The 22,672-nt window shown below is 34.7% G+C and overlaps 1 protein-coding gene and 1 long non-coding RNA gene across 9 annotated transcripts in view; one reads left to right on the top strand and one right to left on the bottom strand.

The window, feature by feature from the left end:
- LOC111415750 (protein bric-a-brac 1-like) overlaps window positions 1–22,672 on the bottom strand; it is a 561,730-nt gene that overhangs the window by 309,555 nt on the left and 229,503 nt on the right. For 6 of the 7 annotated variants that reach the window (XM_023047590.2, XM_071197810.1, XM_023047588.2 and 3 more), the window contains exon 6: window positions 13,123–13,929. In XM_023047590.2, coding sequence (XP_022903358.2) covers window positions 13,123–13,878 — 756 coding nt within the window. In that variant the 5' untranslated portion in view covers window positions 13,879–13,929. Of the gene's footprint in view, window positions 1–13,122; window positions 14,213–22,672 lie in introns of those variants that run through there. The other variant, XM_071197800.1, reaches the window with a different exon arrangement.
- LOC139430596 (uncharacterized) lies at window positions 19,650–20,390 on the top strand. 2 transcript variants are annotated; one of them, XR_011640996.1, is made up of 4 exons: window positions 19,650–19,675; window positions 19,734–20,038; window positions 20,097–20,188; window positions 20,246–20,390. It is a non-coding gene; the product is annotated as an uncharacterized lncRNA (long non-coding RNA). The 2 variants fall into 2 exon arrangements; XR_011640994.1 differs by having other exon boundaries at window positions 19,656–20,038.

Here is a 22,672-nt window from a genome sequence, read left to right as displayed (position 1 = left end):
AATTTAAAATATAAGAATCGTACCAAGAAAGGTTGGAAAATACTACTGGCGTCGTAGAAGTAGTAGGTAATTACAGGTTGCCCGATGTTTGTTTCACGTGAAGGTAGCGGTACAGGTACCAAAGAAAGGTAATTTTGTTTTATACGGTAAAAGAAAAAAAGAAATTTATATATAAATTACCTTAGCGCATAATTACGTCGTGTTCCTGTTGTGTAACGTGTAATACTTGATGGTGATTGTTTGGAAAATTACACCGCGTATAAGACTGTAATCGAAACGATAATAGGATATTGTACGAAATGTAAATAGGTGTTCCACGAAAAAATACCTTTTAAAATTGGTACACGAGATTATATTCTTTTTATTTCAATTTATTATTTTTTTTTTGGTAAAGTAACTTTCAAATTGGTTGCTAATTATAAAACAAACGGTTGTTGGATATTTTAAAAATCATCCCGATTTTTTATTTACAAAAACAATTAAACGTCACCTTGAATAACGTTTACTCCAATCTAATTTTTATCTACGACTTAACACAATGCGAATTTACATATTTGAATAGAAAATAATTCGCAAATAGATCCATTTTTTCTTCATATTTAAAAGAAGGAGCGAGAAATGCGCGAATAACAATGCCGACAAGAAATTCATAAATAATTCATATGGAACTTGGGAAGAAAAATGTGTTGAATTGCTTGTTCTTGGACATAATTTGACGTGCGCAGTTGACGTGTACAAATTGCTCCCCCTTGACACCGATAGTTGACATGCGGCGCAGGTGGAGAACCTTGCTTATTATTATTATCATTCTCGAGATGGCAATACACGAGTATATTTTTTATTTATAACTAATTCTTTTTACTGAACAACTTTAATATTAAATTTACGGAGTTGAAATTTAGGGAACTTTCTGTTTTTATGCAACAGAAAGTTCTGATTTATTAATAATTTTGTGGAGTCGAGAATATTGCATTTTATAATTAATAATTTACTACTTTTACTTCGCATGATTATAATCTAGGTGATATTGATTTCTACCAGGTCCCAATAATAGAAAGAAATGTCCATAATTTTATTTTTACTTTTTAGAGGTCGTTTAAAAATTCTATAGATTTATGAACATGGAACAAAGTTTTTGTCTATATAAAACTAACTCGAGCATTAGGACTAACAATAGACCTAGAACTAGCAACATTTGAGTTTAGCCATCTTAACACTTTGCTGACCGGTAACGAGTTAACTCGTCATTGCACTTGCATTATCTATTTCAATTTATGACACCAAGGGCGATATAAAATATTACAAAAACTTGGCGTATCATGCTTAGTCGTGTCCGCTTTATAACAAAAAAATTACTTTTCTTGGTATTTAAGTTTTTATCACAATTTTAGTATAATTCCAAAAATTTCAACAATGACGGAACGTATCGGCGAAGAAGTTTTCAATGAATTATACGCGGATAGTTTATCTGATTGTTCGAGTGATTTCGAAATAAATTGTAGTGATGAATCTGACATTATACCACCAAAACGGCAAGAAAGAAATGTTATAGAATCCGATAGTGAATCCGAGCATAATTGAAGTAACGGATTTAATTTTTGATGAGTACTTTTTTCATTTAGTAGAAAAAATTGCATAAGAATTCTGCTAAAACTTTACCATGAACGAAGTTACAACAAGCGATATGAAGAAGTTTCTTGGGTTATTGATATTAATGGGACAAACTAAAAAAGCTTATTGGAGAGATTACTGGTCAACGAACCCTTTGATTGAAGCACCAATATTCCCTAAAACTATGAGCAGGATGAGGTACGAGCAAATTCTTACGTTTTTTCATTTCGGTGATAATGTACAAAATGCACCTTGTAGAAACAGACTTTGTAAAATTAGACCTCCATTAGATTACCTTAATCCAAAAATTCAATGTACCGAAACAGCAATTATCACTTGATGAAGCAATAATACCATGGAGAGGACGTCTCAGCTTCAAAACATATAATCCGGCAAAGATTACAAAATATCGTATTTTACTGAGAATGGTTTATGAAAGTGAGTCTACGAACATTTGCAACTTTCAAATTTATTCGGGTGGAGGACAAAAACTACAAGAAACTATATTATCAGTCTTGCAGCCGTATTTTGGTTATTGGCATCATTGTATATCAAGATAATTACTACAACAACGTTTCTATAGCTGGTATATTATTAGAAAAGAAAATACTTGTATGTATGGTTCTCTCGTATGGTACACGAAATGAAACCTTCGTGCATAATACAATACAACAAACACATGAAAGGAGTCGACCGTACAGATCAGTATTTGGCGAATAGCAGTTTTATCGAATTTATTGAAAAAGTATAAGATGGTATAAAAAAAAAAACTAAGATACAAAAAATGTCTACTAGAAGTAGCTAGGAAATGGATTTCTGTAGATTCAAATGAATGCTCATCTGAAGAATAATCGTGCCAAGTGAGAGCTTTCTTTAATTAATATTGGCCGAGATATGTGGTTTTAAATAACATGGTGAAATATGCAAAAAAAAAAACTTAAAATCAAGATAACTCGAAAACGAAAAATGCTAGGTACTAGTAACTTTTATCAAACATATTTATGGGCATATAATTAAAAGGTGCAATAAAAACTATAGCATTCCATTTAATATAACGAAGTTGTGATCTACTTTCGCTGAACTGGAAGTGGCCACCATCTTGAAATTACTTTAGATCGAAAGATCGGTATGAACCTTCCATATATCTAAATTCAAGAATCAGAAACGTAGATGCAATGCAACAGAAGAAAAACGGGTGTTGCTAACTTTTTGGCGGATACTGTACGAAAAATATGTCCAAAGTTTAATTTCATTTTATTCAGTATAAATAAAATTTGTTGGAGATTATTTAAAACGTTTTACTTTCATATTCAATTACAAAAGAATAGCCGGTGACATGACATAGTTTCTGTGTAAAATTGCCGGTCAGCAAAGTGTTAAGAGACGTACGGCTAAACCCAAAAGTTTCTAGTTCTAGGTCTAGTGTTAGTTCTACTTTTAGTTCAATAAAAATATACAACAATCTAGCACTGAATAACAACTAAAACTACAGCTAACACCAGCACTAGAACTAGAATCATTCGGGTTTAGCCGTCTTAAAAGACATACGGCTAACCCGAATGTTTCTAATTCTAAGTCTAGTGTTAGTTGGACCGCGTTATAAATCACTTGACTAAGCGACACTATCAATTTCGACAACTTCGGACCAGGGTCGTTTTCTAGATGTTAGTATAAAATTAAAAGTTATGTCTTTTATTTTATATAGAATTTAAGTCTAATTAGTTTCGGCCCTTAGCCATCTTTAGAGGCTCTACAAATAGATTAACATCTCTCATCTTATCCATTTTACAAACGACGGCGGTAGGTAGCGCTAGTTAGCATAAGATATCACTATGTTGAATATTTTTATTGCACTAAAACTTGAACTAACACTAGACCTAGAACTAGAAATATTCGGGTTTAGAAATGCGTCTCTCAAGACGGCTAAACCCGATACTTTGGCCGTCTTGAAAGACATGAGACTAAATCCGAATGTTTTCAGTTCTCGGTCTAGTGTTAGTTTTAGTGGCAAAGGTATGTAGCGCTAGTTAGCATAAGATATTACTATGTTGTATAATATTTTTATTGAACTAAAACTAGAACGAGAACTAGAAACATTCGGGTTTAGTCGTGGAAAAAGTTTCAGTTGTCAGTATCAATTTTAATTCTATTATTATATTCAAAATCTTCATAAAATAACTTTTAAAGTGAGTTCAAACATAACGCATTTCTCTCAAAAAACCAAGAAGTTCGAACTTTCAACTATTAATTTTAACATATTTGTCAACTTCATAAAAAATCATTTAAAATGAGTCCAAACTCGACATATTTAACTTTGATATTAATGGAGATACAATCACTTCCGGTTAGAAACGTCAACGTCAATTTTGACATATTTGTCATCTTCATTAAAAAACCTACAAAATGAGTCTAAAGATGACGCACTTATCTCAAAAAATAAAAAAAAAATAGAATAAAAAACATTAAACCCGAAGTTAGCAACAATGAAGATAGCAATTTAATTTTTAAATATTAATACCAACCTTAATATTTGTTATTATATTTTTGTTTTTGTGACAAATATTAAGACATTTTATAAAAAGTAAGAATATGTCAAAATGACAAGTTGCTTATATCTCGAGTAATATTGGAATTAAACGTATCATGTTTGGACTCATTTTAATGGATTTTCACGATGATTACAAATATGTCAAAATTGACGTTGACATTTTAAACCTGAAGTTAGTTATCATACAATAGAAATTTTATAACTGAAGTAAATCTAGTGTTAGTCACTTTTTAGCACTTTCTTTTTATTTTTAACGTGCTTTTTGGGTCATTTCACATTGATTAAAAAAAACGTCGTGTTTTAAGCCACATGATGATTCTTGAATTTTTCCCAAGTTTCTTAATATTTCTTTTATTAAAAAAGAGCGTTCTTAAATTTTAACCTGTAAACTTGTAACACTTCGTCCTTAATTTAATTTTACAGTATTTTAACTTTAATTTTGTAAATTAGTAACTAATAATCTGATTTCGACTTTGATATGTGATCTTTTTTAACAAAAGAAGACGAATTATTAAGAAATTTGTTTGTAAAATGGATAGGATGAGGGATGTTAATCTATTTGTAGAGTCTCTGAAGGTGGCCAAGGCCCGAAACTAGTTAGACTTAACTTCTATATAAAATAGAAACCAGTTGAAAACTACAAAAACAAACTCTAGATAATTTTCTTCAAAAATTTTTACAAAAAGCATCATTTTGACTCTAGTATTTGTGATTAAATTTATGCCACGACTTACAGAAACACCCTGTATAACGACTGATTAAGCGGATTCTGCGCTTGTGATGGCTCTCATCAGTGTTCTGTGATAAAAATAGATAGGCACCAAACAATTTTCAATAGTTTGAGCCTGATAATTCTAAGAAGTTATATTTTTAGAGCAATGAAAACGAAAATCCCGTTTTTCTCAACATTGTTCATTTGTCGCTTAGTCAAGTGGTGCATAACACGGTCCAGTTCAAGTTTTAGTTCAATAAAAAATATACAACTATATAGTGCTGAATAACAATTAAAAGTAGAACTACCGTCCGGAAATAGACAACTTGGGGAATACCCCGAGTTTATCTATGAACACGGAATAGAGCAACTTGAGGAATAACTAGTTGAGTTCTATCTATGAGCGCCAATTTATATTTAAATATACTGATGTAGCTATTAAATAGATAATATTAAAAGTATGAGTTAAAAATATTTTGTCCGGTATGTCCAAAGTCCGTTCTATCGAGGTTTTCACTGTATTTTCCTTTTAGATAGGATATTAATGTTCCGTTAGTGGCAATATAAAGTTCTAAAACGGGGTTTAATCAAGATTTATGATCTGATGTATCGGAATGAAATTTCTCTTTGAATCCGATATAATAATTTACAAGTACTCCCATATCCTTAACTGGATTAAATGTGTACACAGGCGGGGCGGCGCCATTCGGAATGTAAATATTTTTGAAACGTGGCCGCGGCAGCCGCGTTGCTCTGGCTGGCGTCGTTCTTGCCCCGGCAATAAAGTTAGAGAAATATTAAAGCGGAGGAGTAATTTTTCTAGTGCCGCCCCTGACCCTCGCCCTCTTCTCCCATCACCCCTCATCTCAAACCTCGACGAGATCCTCTTAAAAATTCTCCACTTCTACCTGAAAACCGCTGCGGCAAAGTATTATTTATATTTTAATGGCGGCCCTTTTTTTACGTCCAGATAAATTAATCTTATTTTTATGTAAAAAGGGGCACCGTATAAATTACATTGTGTTCTCTCTCTCTCCTCGTTTCGAGATGAGAAAAACTTTTTAAGAGAACTGCCTCGAGATATTTCATTATTTATACTTTCTTGGAATTTTTTTTAACATAATTTAAATTAATATTTTAATTTTTTTTTTCAAATAGAAAAAATGTGATAAATTGTGTTCTTTGTGGTTTCATCGAGACCTTATTGAAACCAATCGACGACGGAAGACAATAAAAAAAGGCGGGAAAAGGGGGCCCGAAAACTAGTAGCACAACGACGACGTCGTCGACGAGCGGAGTCAATTGCCGATGGAGCAAACGAAAACAACCACGAAAACCAAAACGAGGAGGGGCCCGCCGAGCGAACGTCGGCATTGTATTCCAATTCCATTATGTGGTGCTCCTAGCGAGTAATCGATTCCGTGACACCGCGAAAGAGAAAGGGGACAAATTAAGTCCTTCGATGGGGAGGGAAGAATTTTCGGCACGACCACTTAACGTCTCTCCCTCCATTTCCAAACGTTGATTTAAGAAAACAACCAAATAATATACTCAAAAATTTTCTCTTTCCCACTTATTTTACAAACGAAAGCTTTGAGATAAGAAAAAACTCGATAAATACGAGCTGAGTTGAACAGATGAAGATTTATTTTAATTCGCAATCACACCATAGAGCGTTAGAGCAAACAAACCGTGCATAAAAAACAAACACATAATCTATGAATAATTTAAGCTAACAAACAGTATAATACGCAACTGCGCACTAATCTTGAATATTAATAATTAATAATAGCCGGAGCATATAAATATTTAGAGCGAGGTTGAATCACGCTTTATTCAAAGAAAATTATTTCTTATGTATAAATGTTTGAACGTATTAAAGGCGGCCCCTTTGAAATTGCCTCAAAAACGACGTTTTATTGTACTTGATTGTAAACCAGCAATATATTTTAATGCCAAGAAAAAATAAGTTAAACTCGATTTTTTTTTAATATTGGATGAGTCATAATAAATGAATAATATCTATCTAAATTAGTTACTGAAATATTTAAAATACAATTCTTGGAAGACATTAACATTATATGTGGTATATTTACTTCCTATGATTCAACACTGACATACAATATTTTAAGTTACTAGATAGATTAAAATTAATCTGAAAAATCAAGAATTTATCTTTCGGTTATATAAGGTTATATTAAGATGAGTCACTCAAACCCATTGATCGATCATTACAACAAAGGACAAATTGACTTGGAGAGAGGAGGAAAACCTTGGAAAAAGCCACTATTATAAAGAAGGAAGTTATTAGAATTTCCTAAACTACTAAATTGAATTGCCATGATGAAATTTTAAAAGCGCACACAATTGGAAATAAAATTTATTTGATGAAATACTAACTAAAACTAAAAAGGAAAACAACATCTCAAAAAAAACTTTCAGTTATAATGGCTCTTCATTGTCAATGACAAAACTTTGCAAGTGATAACAACCATAAGAAATGCTTACTGAATCATTAATTGATAACAAGATTTTAAGCTCATCGGATAAAACATTAAAAGAAGATCGAGGGAATGTCGTCCAAATTCAAAAGATAAATAGAAATTATAAACCATAAATCAAAAACTGGAATTCTTTAATTTCTTTTTTAGGACGGACTCGGGTGCTAGTCGGAACCCCATTAAATACCTTGATCTGTACATTGACCTGGGCTTAGTATGATAAAGCAAATTAAATCAAAAATTAAACTCTATATTTTTCTGTGTAATTAAAACCGTTTCTTATGGTATTTATTTCAATTTTTTACGCCAATTTTATTGTACATATTGGTTACAGAATCTTATGTTGTGGTGTCTCAACTCGCGCGACCAGTATTTTTGTAGAAGTGGTTTGGAGGATCTGAATTACCGAAATAATTATAGAGGCAACTTCTTTGAACTTAATATATTTATCCAAATAATATACCGAATTCTCTCCTTTATATAAAATCAAATGTTAACTGATACTGCGTTAAAGCGTTTAAGTTATTACGGATCAATTCGTTTTGAAAAATAATATGAAACATTTTTTCAAAAGAAGGCTTTTTATGATCTTCAAGACTACTTTAACTCTGATTTTGCCGACCTCTAACTTTAACTTTAAACAGTGAATTACGTTATATAGAGTTACAAAGAAGGAGGGATCTCATCACAATAATGAAATTTGAAATGGAAGTCAAATTCAAACAAAATAGGGAACTGTTGTGGTATTAGTCGCAAGTAATTATCAAAAGCAAAAATTGGAAAAACGAAAATTAGTTAAATTGGAAATGATACAGAATATGATCCTTATTAAAACGAGGTTGCGATAAATAAATAAAAAGAGATGAAAATCAATCATTTAAGAATAAAGGGTATGTTTTACTTATTAAGTGTAAAGACTTACGTCCTGAATAAAAAAGATTGCCACACGAACGAGCTACATAAAAGATAAACTCATAGTACAAAAGAAATGTTACAAGTTTGAGTTATGAAGAAATAGTACTTTATCTCAAAATAGAAGAATATGTAATATTACAATAGATATGGCAGATAAAATATATGATCATGACAGACAGGAAACGTGGACCAGAGTAGCAAAATACTTGTATATCCCCATACAAGTATTTTATAATGTTTGGTTATAATAGTTATAATGTTGGAGGAATCAATAATAGACATAAACCAAAAAGTAGAAAAATGGAACATTCAAGAAAACCTTTGGAACATTATACACTTGGTATACAAACGCCCTAGAATTTTATCTTAGGCATTAGTATAACATAAGACCGCATCGGCCAAAAACCACCTCGATTGTAATCGATCCTTTCGATCATCAACAATAAATTAATACAAGCTTATATCAAAACAAGAAATCAATTAAAAAGTTATACCCCTTTGTGTAAATGTTGTGGTAACTGCAAAACCTTAGAAGATCTATATTATTACGAGATACCATATACAAGTGGTTAAATGTAAAAACTGTTGCGTATCAAAAATTTATTGTACTATTTGCAGTTTAAGTAAAGATACTGTGTACTGTGTTGAGCTTATCAACTATAATGGATATCAGAAATACCTTGTTATCTTGTTGGTTAAATATTCATTTGTGATTTATTAATTTTTTCTATGCTAAGTGGAAAAGTTTATAGCGTCTAGTAATTATGGTCAATAATTAAAGAAGCTGTAGGATCGGGAAGATCAAATACAATTACAACGGCAAAATTATGGTAAGAATAGATAGATACCGCTCGTCAAGTTGTAGTAATTAGAACACGTGACTAATTCCGACTGAGTTGTTGAAAATAGTTTTCGGCCAAACAGATTTGCGGGAGTTGTTTATCGCAATTTTTTGAAAAAGATCTGGGTTGTAGCAAAATATGTGCTAGTAGCGTACCACATTTTACCAGCATATTTTAGCCTGGATGCTCGTTACAATCTAAACGCAACGAAGAGAAAATTGGATGCATGTATCTTAGCTTGGATTTGATGTTTATTTTTTGATGCATTACATTATTTTATTATCACTAACTTTAATTAATATTTCCACTTATATTTATGTGGTGTTACAACTGCGTTAGAAATTATTATTATTCTAGCTTATAGAAATTCTAGAAACAATTTAATTTAACAACAAATTTGACATTTCTCTTTTTATTCCTACTTGAATTTGAAAACTTGATTCCGCGGTTTATGTAAATTTCTAAATTAAACCAATTAAGCGATGTCAAAAACTAATATAAAAAACTTTAGAAATATGAATTGGAATAAATTAAAATTTCAATATCTTCGAAAATTTGCAAAATATCTTAAAAATGGCTAAACAGATTGCGAACCTGATTTCGTACAAGAACATAACAGCTGACATTGAGAGTGATTTAACAATGAACTCAAAACCAGATCGAAGTCCATTCAGGATGTAACTCGAAGCTGACACATACTGCTATTGTCGGAACACACGGGCGACTTGAAGAGGACCGTGTTAAAATTTGATGTTGAGATATCAATATTTGCGTTTTTTAATTGGTGGAATACGTAATTTATGGGACATGCAAGGTGTGTTACTAACATAAAAGCTTGATATAATTGCTGTTTAGACAGTGAATTCATCGTTCATTTAAAACTGCGTGGTTGTTTTAATATGCGTGAGATTCAAATTCTTCAATCCATATAGTACAACTTGCATCTCAAAAAAGAAAAGTATCAAGTTAGGTTATGATGAGATAATATGTATGAATCTCAAATTTAATAATTCCTCGTAATTAATTTTTATTTTTTTAATAAATTACTTAATTTAGTGGTTAAGACGGATATTAGTCACGATTGTATAACGTTACAAGATGTTAATTGCGTAATGACAGATCTTTAAGTATGTAAATGGTGCATGGAATTAATAAATAATCCTTACAAACTGTATTTATACTAATTAATAAATGAAACAAGTTAATCAATCGCGCAAGTTATTTTATAAAATTAAAGTGTAATAAACTTAAGTAAATATATATAAAAACGCAACTCAATGGATGATCTTAGTTGTGAAGTACCGATCAATGTTAGTGAAACGGACTTTATATTCACCCCTTTGCAAGCTGACTTCATAAAATTCATTCATTATATATCGGGATGTAACAACATTTTTGTCTGTTGATGATAAACGAAGTCTATTATTTGTTTTAACACAGTAAATTATTAATAATGTTGATAAAAATGAAAGTGATGATAATAAAAGAGATTAAAGAATAAACATAGATTTACTCTATTTGAACTGTGTGTAACTACAAACAATTATAAGAAATGCAGGTTTTAATTCTTATGCGATTTAATTAAATTTATTTTAAGAAAGTGTACTTTCTTTCTCCTTTAAAACGAATCGATTCACATCAATTCCCATTGAACCAAAACGTTTGAGCTTGGGTTCATTCAAGAAACTATAAACACGACCTCGACTCGTTTGAACCGACTGGGAACAGGATCGTAGAACAGCTGGCACGTCTAACCCGCTGCCGCCAGGGGATGTAGGGGTCGACGACGACGTCGACGACGCTCGAAACCGACGCCGTCGACTCACGCTAACCTCTACCGTCGTTTTCCCTTTCTACTACCACTTTTACGAGTATTTTTAAACCTCGGAAAAACAACGAAAACCGAGACGAATAACTGGCTCTCGCATATTTATAGAGATTCGCGCCTTCGAATCTTCTTTTCTTTCACCATTTTTTTAATTTTTTTTTCTTTTCGGTACCAGTTTTTTGGCGCCGTTTTTGTTTTTTCTTTTATTAATCTTTTTTAACGCTTTATATCTTTTAAACACCCACCCTCGAAGGTTTAGTTTATTTTAATCCTTCTTTGTTCTTTTCAATAGCGAATTTAAATTAATTTGTTTTGCGTTTAAAAATTTAAATTAATTGTGCTCAACCCGAAATAAGATTGCGGAGTTCGTGGATCTTTTAATATATATATTATGTTTACGTTTTAAATTAAACAACATCATATCGGTCTTCGATAAAATAATACAAAATAAAATTTTAATATTTTCAAAAACAATGTTATGAAATATCTCGTTATTAATCATTTTGTTAATACACATTTAAAAAAAATTTTATCTCAAGAATTTTTATTTCTCATTTAGAATTTTTTCATTAAATACCACCTTTCTAGAAAGCCTTTATCTTCAAATTACTTTTACAATAGATTAAATTCGGGATTAATAATTACTCGATTATTTAATCTCAACTTTAATAGTAAATCAACTAATTAGTTACTAGGCGCCAAAAATATTTCTTAATCTTATTATGAATTCGCGTTAATTACGTTAATAACGTTCCATTAATTAACTTGTAACCGTCGATTTTTTTTTAATTTTTATGCCAACATCGCGAAATACAATCTCTAGTTCCTCGCGAGTAATGACATCATTCATTCATTTTTATTTATCGCTAATGGTTTTGACACATGATGCGGCACAACAGGTCAACAACTATTTAAAGCTACATCCTAAAAATAGCAATCGGAGGAGCGTGTTTTGATGCGCGAAGACGAAACTTTGTGGCCACACCAATTAATTCGTATATTTACAAATAAATTAAATAAAATGTAATAAATTACAGCGATTGAATTTGTTGTTTTTTCCTGGTTTTTGTTATCTGTTCGGTTTTGGATAAGCTCACAAACAAGCACACGAAGCACATACTATCTATCCCGGGGTATTATTTACATAAATTTATTTAAATCGTAACTATTACGATAACGATTTCAATGTTTATTTTTTCGGGGAATCTTATCTGTCTATTTTTATAACTATATGTATATTTGGTTGAGAGAGATAAGTTATGGAATGTCAACATACTTTAATTTTGTTTTAGGCTGGATTTTTTGATGAGTAAGATATTCTATTGTTCTTAAATTAATAATTTAAGCTTTCTCACATAAGAAAGTTTTCGTTCAAAAATTAAGATGAAATATTTAATTTTTCTTATCAAAAGCTCTCAAAGAGATGCAATTTTCTGTCAAGTCATCAGAGTTTCATTTATAAATAATCAAGTGCAGTAAAACAATATTACAAAGTTGGATTAATCACATAAGAAAGTTTTTGTTCAAAAATTAAGATGAAATATTTAATTTTTCTTATCAAAAGCTCTCAAAGAGATGCAATTTTCTGTCAAGTCATCAGAGTTTTATTTATAAATAATCAAATGCATTAAGACAATATTACTAAGTTGGATTAAGCACATAAGAAAATTTTTTTTCAAAAATTAAGATGTAAAATTTAATATTTTTTATCAAAAGCTCCCAAAGATGCAGTTTTCTGCCAAATCATCAGTTTTATTTATAAATAATCAAGTGCACTAAGACAATATTACAAAGTTGGATTTCTCACATAAGAAAGTTTTTGTTTACAAATTATGATGTAAAATTTAATTTTTCTTATCAAAAGGTCCCAAAGAGATGCAATTTTTTGTCAAGTCATCAGAGTTTCATTTATAAATAATGAAGTGCAGTAAGACAATATTACAAAGTTGGATTTGTTTTGAAACCTTTTTTGTGGAGTTATCATTTTTGATAGTTTAAAATATTTTGAAAACGAAATGAATGGAGATGATTTTATGAACAGGTTTTTTTAAGATTTTTCTGCATAGTCATCGAATTTTCAATTAAAATTTTGTGGTAGTAATTATAGGGGAAAAACGAAGACTACGAGGTTTAAAAAAAGATTAAATTTAAATTTAGGTACTTACCCGTTCTTCCTCGCGAATCATCTCAGCAATACCAGGTTTGATTTCCATGTCGTCAGAAGAATGCGATGGATGCTGTATCGGAAGAGTCAACGGTAGCGGTTCTTGGGGTGTTTGCGGTGGCAAGGGTGTCGCGGGTGGTGCTGGAGACATTTCGACAGACGGGGCAGGTTCTGGCATATCAATGCTCGCGCTCTCTGCCGGACTACTCAGGCTGCTTCTTTCGCCCGATCTTCGTCTCTTTTTCGTCCTGGGTGGCACGTTCTCGCCACCTTCGGGACGGCTTTCCCATTCTGGGGTTTCTGGGGCTTGTTGAGTTGGGGTCTTGGTGACCTCACCGGCAGCAGCCTGAGTGGTGGGTGTCGTGGTGCCTATTACGTCTTGCTCACCGTTTACATCGGCTAGACCACGGATCTTCAGGGATTCCGCGACTTTTAAAAGCGGTCCGATTTGTTCTTGGGAGACGTTGATCTCGCCTTTATACATAAATTCGACGGCCGCTTTCAGTTCGGGCCATTTGATGTCTCTCATGATCACGATCGGATGTTGACAGGGGTTGTCGAAGAACAACGATTGAAAGTAGGGACTGCACGCGGACAGGACCATTTTGTGAGCTTTGACCGAGTGACCATCGCAGGCGAGGGTGACGTCTACGAACGACTCGCTCTGGAGAAGCTGGTCAAAGACGTTGGTCAGGTTACTCTGGTAGTTGTTCCAACGCAGGCAGAACTGCTGGGGCGAGCCCGTCTGGTGCTGCATGGCGTCTTCCGTTTCGGACGTCGTCTTGGCGGCGTTTATTATCGCGGTCACCTGTAACGAGCACCAAAGTTTCGAAACACAAAAAAAAACAACGAAACTGTCGATTTGGTTATTATTGAGGGTGGTTAGTTTTCACACGCACACATTTAAACAGTCTATCGGGAGAACAGTCACTAACAATAAGAAGAAAAGATGAGCGAACAAGTGCGGTCGGTCGGTCTTTGCGCGATTGGCGACGGCGTCACCACGTGGGGTTGTTGTTGCGTCGATATGTTGTCGGCGTCGTAGTCGTCGTCGACGTTTAGAGAGAGCGCGGCGGACAAAGCGTCACCACAGCAGCTGGGGCGATACTGGCGCGAGCGTCGGACGGGAGGTCCGCGGACCCACCTCTCGCGCACGCCTTACGGGTCCCCACCAGGACGCCGGGACCGCCCCCACCCAACCCATAGCGGCCGCAGACCGCGTGGACTCCACGGGTTCGGACCGATCGCGGCCTCGCCGATAGACGCACGCTAATTACGCGAGAGATACTTCGACACCTGGAGGCCTAAAAAGCGGGCCGAATCGGTGGCGGCGACGGACCGCCCGCAGCCGCCTCCTTTCCACGCGTTTTACCCCTCGACGCCCCTACACGCCGCCGTTTTATTGACTAACTACCTCTCATATACATACATACATACATATTTTCTATTTGTTACAAACATGTACCCATATCTATGTGGGAAGAACCAAATGTCTAATTAAACTTTTCTCATACTATTTTGCAACAAACAAACAAAAAACAATAAAAATAAAACAATATCTACATAATCAAAACAGTATCCTGACATTTAGGCCCGTTACTACCAAACCGCTGGCATCTATTAGGTAACCTAAACCCTTAACACGTTGACTGCCACGACAATTTTCAGGATTCCGGTCCAAAAAGACAAATTAATTTTATTATGTTATACTGTTATAAACTCTAAATTAGGGTTAATATAAATAATCAAAAAGCGTAGGGAATGTGTTTTTTAGAAAATAACGATCATACGAATTATCTCGTAGTTGGCTTCTGTTACAAAAAACTCTTCGCAGAAGTCAACTACGAGTTAATTCGTACATACCAAACACGTTTCGACTTGTCGCTTGATGCGTCTAACTTCGTCAGTAGAAAATCAGATATAGTGGAGTGCATTACGTTTTTACGTCTTTCTTGAGTGTGTATCTTTATAATTTTTATTTATAATTAATATTATTAATTAATTATAAATATCTCAATATGGATAAGAAACGACGACGGACTGAAAAACAAGTTGATTTTTACGACAATCCCGGCGATTCACAATTGGACGAGGGTAGTAACGACAGTAGCGATTCCGAATTTTCTGAAAATTCAATGGACAGTGATTATGAAGTAGTCTCCGAAACTGAAGATAATAATGATGTGTCCGAAGCAAGCACATCAAGTACGGGTGACAATTTGTGGACAGAAATTCCACAAAACCCTGAATTATTTGTTTTCCAAGAAAAAGTTGGTTTTAAGTTGGAAACGACAAATCTTACAGTGCAAACGCTGGTAGACTTATTTTTTTCGGAGGAGTTTCTTGCATTATTGGTTGAGCAAACTAATTTATACGCTAAGCAAGAAATTGCAAATCTTAAAAAGATAAAAAAATCTAACAGGGCGTCACAGTGGATAGATGTAACAGTGTCAGAAATGAAAGTTTTTATTGCACTTTTGTTACAAATGGGCCCTTGTACATTTCCTTCAATAGAGCATTATTGGAGTAGAAATAAACTATATAATGTAATGTTTTGGCGATCGCATATGAGTCGAAATAGATTTCAATTGCTACTGCGTTATTTTCACTTAGTTGATAGCTCAGTACCATCTTCTGATAGATTATATAAGGTAAGACCTATACTAAATCATTTCAATGATATTATGAGCCAAAACTACGTGCCAAATAAAAATATTTGTATTGATGAATCAATGCTGCTATGGCGTGGAAGATTATATTTTCGCCAATACATAAAAAATAAAAAACATAAATATGGTATCAAACTGTATGAATTATGCGAGTCATGAAAATAAGAATTTATAGCGGAAAATCTGAGAAAACTGACAATAATTTAGGTCACACAACTGATATAGTCTTACATTTAGCTGAAGATTATCTCGATAAGGGATATACACTACACATGGACAATTTTTATAATTCTGTTACACTTACAAAATTACTGACAACCCGAAAAACTTATGTATGTGGAACTTTACGAAAGAACCGAAATTAGAATCCCCAAGATGTGATAAATCGAAAGCTGAAAAAAGGGGAAGTTACATGGCAGCGAAACGGTCCCGTTACTGTATTTAAACGGAAAGACAAACGAGAAGTCTTGACTATTTCAAACATGCATGTTGTTGAAATGGTGGAGGTATCCAATCGCAATGGTAAACTTTCGACGAAACCAAATATAATTCGAGATTATAATAAAGGAATGTCTGGTATTGATCGATCAGATCAAATGCTGGCTTACTACACATGCCTAAGAAAAACTATTAGGTGGCCTAAAAAGGTTGCTTTACACATTATAGAAATATATATACACAATGCGCATAAAATATTTCAAAAAATAACTGCATCTAAAATAAAACTAATAAAATTTAGGGAAGAATTTGTCATTGCGTTGATGGGAGAACAGTTTCAACCAGTTGCGGAGAAAATAAGATTGCAAAATCTTCATTATTTGGAGTGTATTCCACCCAGCGAGAAAAAACAGCGGCCCACAAAGCCATGTCGAATTTGTACTCAGGCTAAACAACGCCGAGAAACGCGTTATTTCTGCCCAGTTTGTGCAGAGAAACCAGCTCTTTGTGTGGAAGATTGTTTCAAAAAGTATCATAAACAATAAACGTATTACTTTGTATAAAGACAATAATGATTTTGTATAAATCAGATAGTACTATATTTTCTGTTCATTTATTAATAAATTTTCTGTTCATGGAAAATTTGTTTTTTTAAAATATAATGAGATAACTCGTACTTGGCGTCCTAGGCCAGAACGTACACTACGAGTTATCTCGTAGTTGGCAGTCAACGTGTTAAGATACCGCTAAACTAATAGTTTACGGAGTCGGTCGTCCTACCACATCAAGTTATCTCACAGCTAGGAAATCCTTAAGATATCCAAAGAATACTGGTGTGAAGTTATCCATAAATCCCAGCAATAAACTTAAAACATTAATAATTCCGTAACTAATACGATTTGGGTAACCAAATTTCACACAGAGGTCACTCTTACCCTCAAGAACAGCTTACCACCCCCATTTGGTAAAAAAAATTTGTTTCAACCCCCACCCCCGAAAAAGGGATGTTTTCGCCCTGATGGGCACCTTCGAATTAAACCAAATTCTACCACATAATAGAACACAGTTCTAAGTATTTTTATCAATTTTCAAAACACCGTAAGCCCTAACGGTTTTCGAGAAAAAAAATCATTCTTATAAACCGCGGATGGGACTTTAGGGGTGAATTTGACCCCGTTGGGCACCTCCAAAATTGATGAAATTTTAGGATGATTTAGAGGATGCCTTTAGCGATTTAAATCGACCATCCAAACACCGTAAGGTATAACGGTTTCCGAGAAAAAAAAATTGTTATTAGACACTATAGATATACAGCGCGGCGCGGACTTTGGGGGTGAATTTGACCCCGTTGGGCACCTCCAAAATTGACGAAATTTTAGGATGATTTAGAGGATGTCTTTAGCGATTGAAATCAACCATCCAAACACCGTAATGTATTACGGTTTCCGAGAAAAAAAATCTGTTATTAGACACTATAGGTATACAGCGCGGCGCGGACTTTGGGGGTGAATTTGACCCCGTTGGGCACCTCCAAAATTGACGAAATTTTAGGATGATTTAGAGGATGCCTTTAGCGATTGAAATCAACCATCCAAACACCGTAATGTATTACGGTTTCCGAGAAAAAAAATGTGTTATTAGACACTATAGGTATACAGCGCGGCGCGGACTTTGGGGGTGAATTTGACCCCGTTGGGCACCTCCAAAATTGATGAAATTTTAGGATGATTTAGAGGATGCCTTTAGCGATTTAAATCGACCATCCAAACACCGTAAGGTATAACGGTTTCCGAGAAAAGAAAATTGTTATTAGACACTATAGGTATACAGCGCGGCGCGGTCTTTGGGGGTGAATTTGACCCCGTTGGGCACCTCCAAAATTGATGAAATTTTAGGATGATTTAGAGGATGCCTTTAGCGATTGAAATCAACCATCCAAACACCGTAATGTATTACGGTTTCCGAGAAAAAAAATCTGTTATTAGACACTATAGGTATACAGCGCGGCGCGGACTTTGGGGGTGAATTTGACCCCGTTGGGCACCTCCAAAATTGACGAAATTTTAGGATGATTTAGAGGATGCCTTTAGCGATTTAAATCGACCATCCAAACACCGTAAGGTATAACGGTTTCCGAGAAAAAAAATTTGTTATTAGACTATAGGTATACAGCGCGGCGTCGACTTTGGGGGTGAATTTGACCCCGTTGGGCACCTCCAAAATTGACGAAATTTTAGGATGATTTAGAGGATGCCTTTAGCGATTTAAAACGACCATCCAAACACCGTAAGGTATAACGGTTTCCGAGAAAAAAAATTTGTTATTAGACACTATCGGTATACAGCGCGGCGCGGACTTTGGGGGTGAATTTGACCCCGTTGGGCACCTCCAAAATTGATGAAATTTTAGGATGATTTAGAGGATGCCTTTAGCGATTTAAATCGACCGTCAAGACACCGTAACCCTTAACGGCTTCAGAGAAAAAAATTTGTTATTAAATTGTACACGTATGTAGACCAGATAGCAGGTGCCTTTAGCGATTTTAATAGATTATGAAAACTGCGAAACTCTTAATATTTCATGGAAAAAATAAATTTTGTTAAGAAAGGCATTTTGTAGTTTTATGTGCTTTTAGTCGTTACTGACAAAGGGTAAGAACTCCGCCACGTGCAGTTACAAAAGGCGCAGGTATTAAGGAAAAAATATGTCCATATTTTTTGCATTATAAGTGCATTCCGGGAAAATAGTTGCCGACTTATTCGGCGTTGTTTTAGAGCGCCTTTGTTTTTTTTTAGATTTTGCCAGAAGGGTGAGGAGTAAACTTATAAATGTGCTTAAACTATTCTATTGGGGACGGAGATCACTAGTTGATATATTTTGCTGTAGTTCGCGCTTTATGGATATTTTATCGGTTCTTTTTAGAATCAATCTGCTTCGATATTTTCGTTAATATTTTTGTGTATATAATATATTGTGTATAAATAAGTTATTATATTTATATATAATATAAATTATAAATTACAAATATAGTTATATTTAATTAAATATATAATATATATATATTAATATTTGGCGAGGTAACGACGTCTTCATTTAGAAGCGCGAAGTTAATAAAGAACTAGTGATATTCAGAAACTTATTTTTGATGTTAATAAATGTACAGGGAATTCCTTTTTAACTTCTTTTCAGTAAAAAGGTCACTTAAGCAGGTACGTGGCTTACGAGTTAGTGCATTGTAAGTACACTTACACCGGCTTTGACCAATCATAGCCATCGATATTACTGTAACACAGGTAAGAACTTAATAATATATAAAGGTTCCTCAGCTATTGCAGAGATCAGTTGTTCTGCTTATCTCTTGTTAAAACCAGTGACCAGCGAAGATGCCGACGAAATTACTGTTTTTGGGCGATAGTAATTGTTGCCGAATGCTACGTACTATACAAAGTAAGTATTTGTTTTAACAGATATGAAGTTAATTCCTACTAATGGTATATATTTTTAGGACGACAATCAAAACGGACAAGCAACGGAAAATATTTCCTCGACTTAGCAGTAGGCGGTCAAACAATACTAAAACTTTTGCGGCGCGCAAAGTGTATTCCAAAAACATGTTCCCCTTGGTTTTGTGGAGATATTGTTGAACGACATATCGTTATAATGATAGGAACTAACGATATACTCCACAAAACATCACCATCCCAACTAAAGTCCCAATATTCTCACCTCTTCCGCTTCCTTCTTTCCTTAAATCCTAAAGGAATACAAATTTGCACAATTCCTCCCTGCAAAAACTTCGAGTCTGTGAACGTAAGATATTATAATTTCTATGTCATGCTATAAATAAATACTCTCTATGCCTTTATAGGAAATCAATCATTACATTCAACGGTTTTGTGCTGAAAAGCAAATCAATTGTACCGACATTGAAGCAATTGTTAACAGAAACATGATGGAAGGGTAACACAACGTGAAAATTTTTCTTTTCTTATGTGTTTAATACAAATTTCTACACAGGGATGGCATTCACTTAAATGAACAAGGATTGGAAGCGGTTTGGAACGCGGTAGCAACTAATTATAATAATATTCTCAATCCATTACACAATTTAATTATAAGTAAAACAGACCATTAATATAATAAATTTCATTCTTTATCAAAAGTTTTTTTTTCTATCAAAAATCCACTCTCCAAATCATCCTAAAATTTCAGACAATCTCGGAAACCGTAATACATTACGGTGTTTGGATGGTTGATTTCAATCGCTAAAGGCATCCTCTAAATCATCCTAAAATTTCGTCAATTTTGGAGGTGCCCAACGGGGTCAAATTCACCCCCAAAGTCCGCGCCGCGCTGTATACCTATAGTGTCTAATAACACATTTTTTTTCTCGGAAACCGTAATACATTACGGTGTTTGGATGGTTGATTTCAATCGCTAAAGGCATCCTCTAAATCATCCTAAAATTTCGTCAATTTTGGAGGTGCCCAACGGGGTCAAATTCACCCCCAAAGTCCGCGCCGCGCTGTATACCTATAGTGTCTAATAACACATTTTTTTTCTCGGAAACCGTAATACATTACGGTGTTTGGATGGTTGATTTCAATCGCTAAAGGCATCCTCTAAATCATCCTAAAATTTCGTCAATTTTGGAGGTGCCCAACGGGGTCAAATTCACCCCCAAAGTCCGCGCCGCGCTGTATACCTATAGTGTCTAATAACACATTTTTTTTCTCCGAAACCGTAATACATTACGGTGTTTGGATGGTTGATTTCAATCGCTAAAGGCATCCTCTAAATCATCCTAAAATTTCGTCAATTTTGGAGGTGCCCAACGGGGTCAAATTCACCCCCAAAGTCCGCGCCGCGCTGTATACCTATAGTGTCTAATAACACATTTTTTTTCTCCGAAACCGTAATACATTACGGTGTTTGGATGGTTGATTTCAATCGCTAAAGGCATCCTCTAAATCATCCTAAAATTTCGTCAATTTTGGAGGTGCCCAACGGGGTCAAATTCACCCCCAAAGTCCGCGCCGCGCTGTATACCTATAGTGTCTAATAACACATTTTTTTTCTCCGAAACCGTAATACATTACGGTGTTTGGATGGTTGATTTCAATCGCTAAAGGCATCCTCTAAATCATCCTAAAATTTCGTCAATTTTGGAGGTGCCCAACGGGGTCAAATTCACCCCCAAAGTCCGCGCCGCGCTGTATACCTATAGTGTCTAATAACACATTTTTTTTCTCGGAAACCGTAATACATTACGGTGTTTGGATGGTTGATATCAATTGCTAAAGGCATCCTCTAAATCATCCTAAAATTTCGTCAATTTTGGAGGTGCCCAACGGGGTCAAATTCACCCCCAAAGTCCGCGCCGCGCTGTATACCTATAGTGTCTAATAACACATTTTTTTTCTCGGAAACCGTAATACATTACGGTGTTTGGATGGTTGATTTCAATCGCTAAAGGCATCCTCTAAATCATCCTAAAATTTCGTCAATTTTGGAGGTGCCCAACGGGGTCAAATTCACCCCCAAAGTCCGCGCCGCGCTGTATACCTATAGTGTCTAATAACACATTTTTTTTCTCCGAAACCGTAATACATTACGGTGTTTGGATGGTTGATTTCAATCGCTAAAGGCATCCTCTAAATCATCCTAAAATTTCGTCAATTTTGGAGGTGCCCAACGGGGTCAAATTCACCCCCAAAGTCCGCGCCGCGCTGTATACCTATAGTGTCTAATAACACATTTTTTTTCTCGGAAACCGTAATACATTACGGTGTTTGGATGGTTGATTTCAATCGCTAAAGGCATCCTCTAAATCATCCTAAAATTTCGTCAATTTTGGAGGTGCCCAACGGGGTCAAATTCACCCCCAAAGTCCGCGCCGCGCTGTATACCTATAGTGTCTAATAACACATTTTTTTTCTCGGAAACCGTAATACATTACGGTGTTTGGATGGTTGATTTCAATCGCTAAAGGCATCCTCTAAATCATCCTAAAATTTCGTCAATTTTGGAGGTGCCCAACGGGGTCAAATTCACCCCCAAAGTCCGCGCCGCGCTGTATACCTATAGTGTCTAATAACACATTTTTTTTCTCCGAAACCGTAATACATTACGGTGTTTGGATGGTTGATTTCAATCGCTAAAGGCATCCTCTAAATCATCCTAAAATTTCGTCAATTTTGGAGGTGCCCAACGGGGTCAAATTCACCCCCAAAGTCCGCGCCGCGCTGTATACCTATAGTGTCTAATAACACATTTTTTTTCTCCGAAACCGTAATACATTACGGTGTTTGGATGGTTGATTTCAATCGCTAAAGGCATCCTCTAAATCATCCTAAAATTTCGTCAATTTTGGAGGTGCCCAACGGGGTCAAATTCACCCCCAAAGTCCGCGCCGCGCTGTATACCTATAGTGTCTAATAACAC

The sequence above is a fragment of the Onthophagus taurus genome, chromosome 1 (assembly GCF_036711975.1).
Source record: "Onthophagus taurus isolate NC chromosome 1, IU_Otau_3.0, whole genome shotgun sequence".
In the NCBI taxonomy this organism is placed as follows: Eukaryota; Metazoa; Arthropoda; class Insecta; order Coleoptera; family Scarabaeidae; genus Onthophagus; species Onthophagus taurus.
The sequence above is the reverse complement of the archived record's forward strand: the minus strand, read 5'-3'. Positions and strand labels throughout refer to the sequence as shown.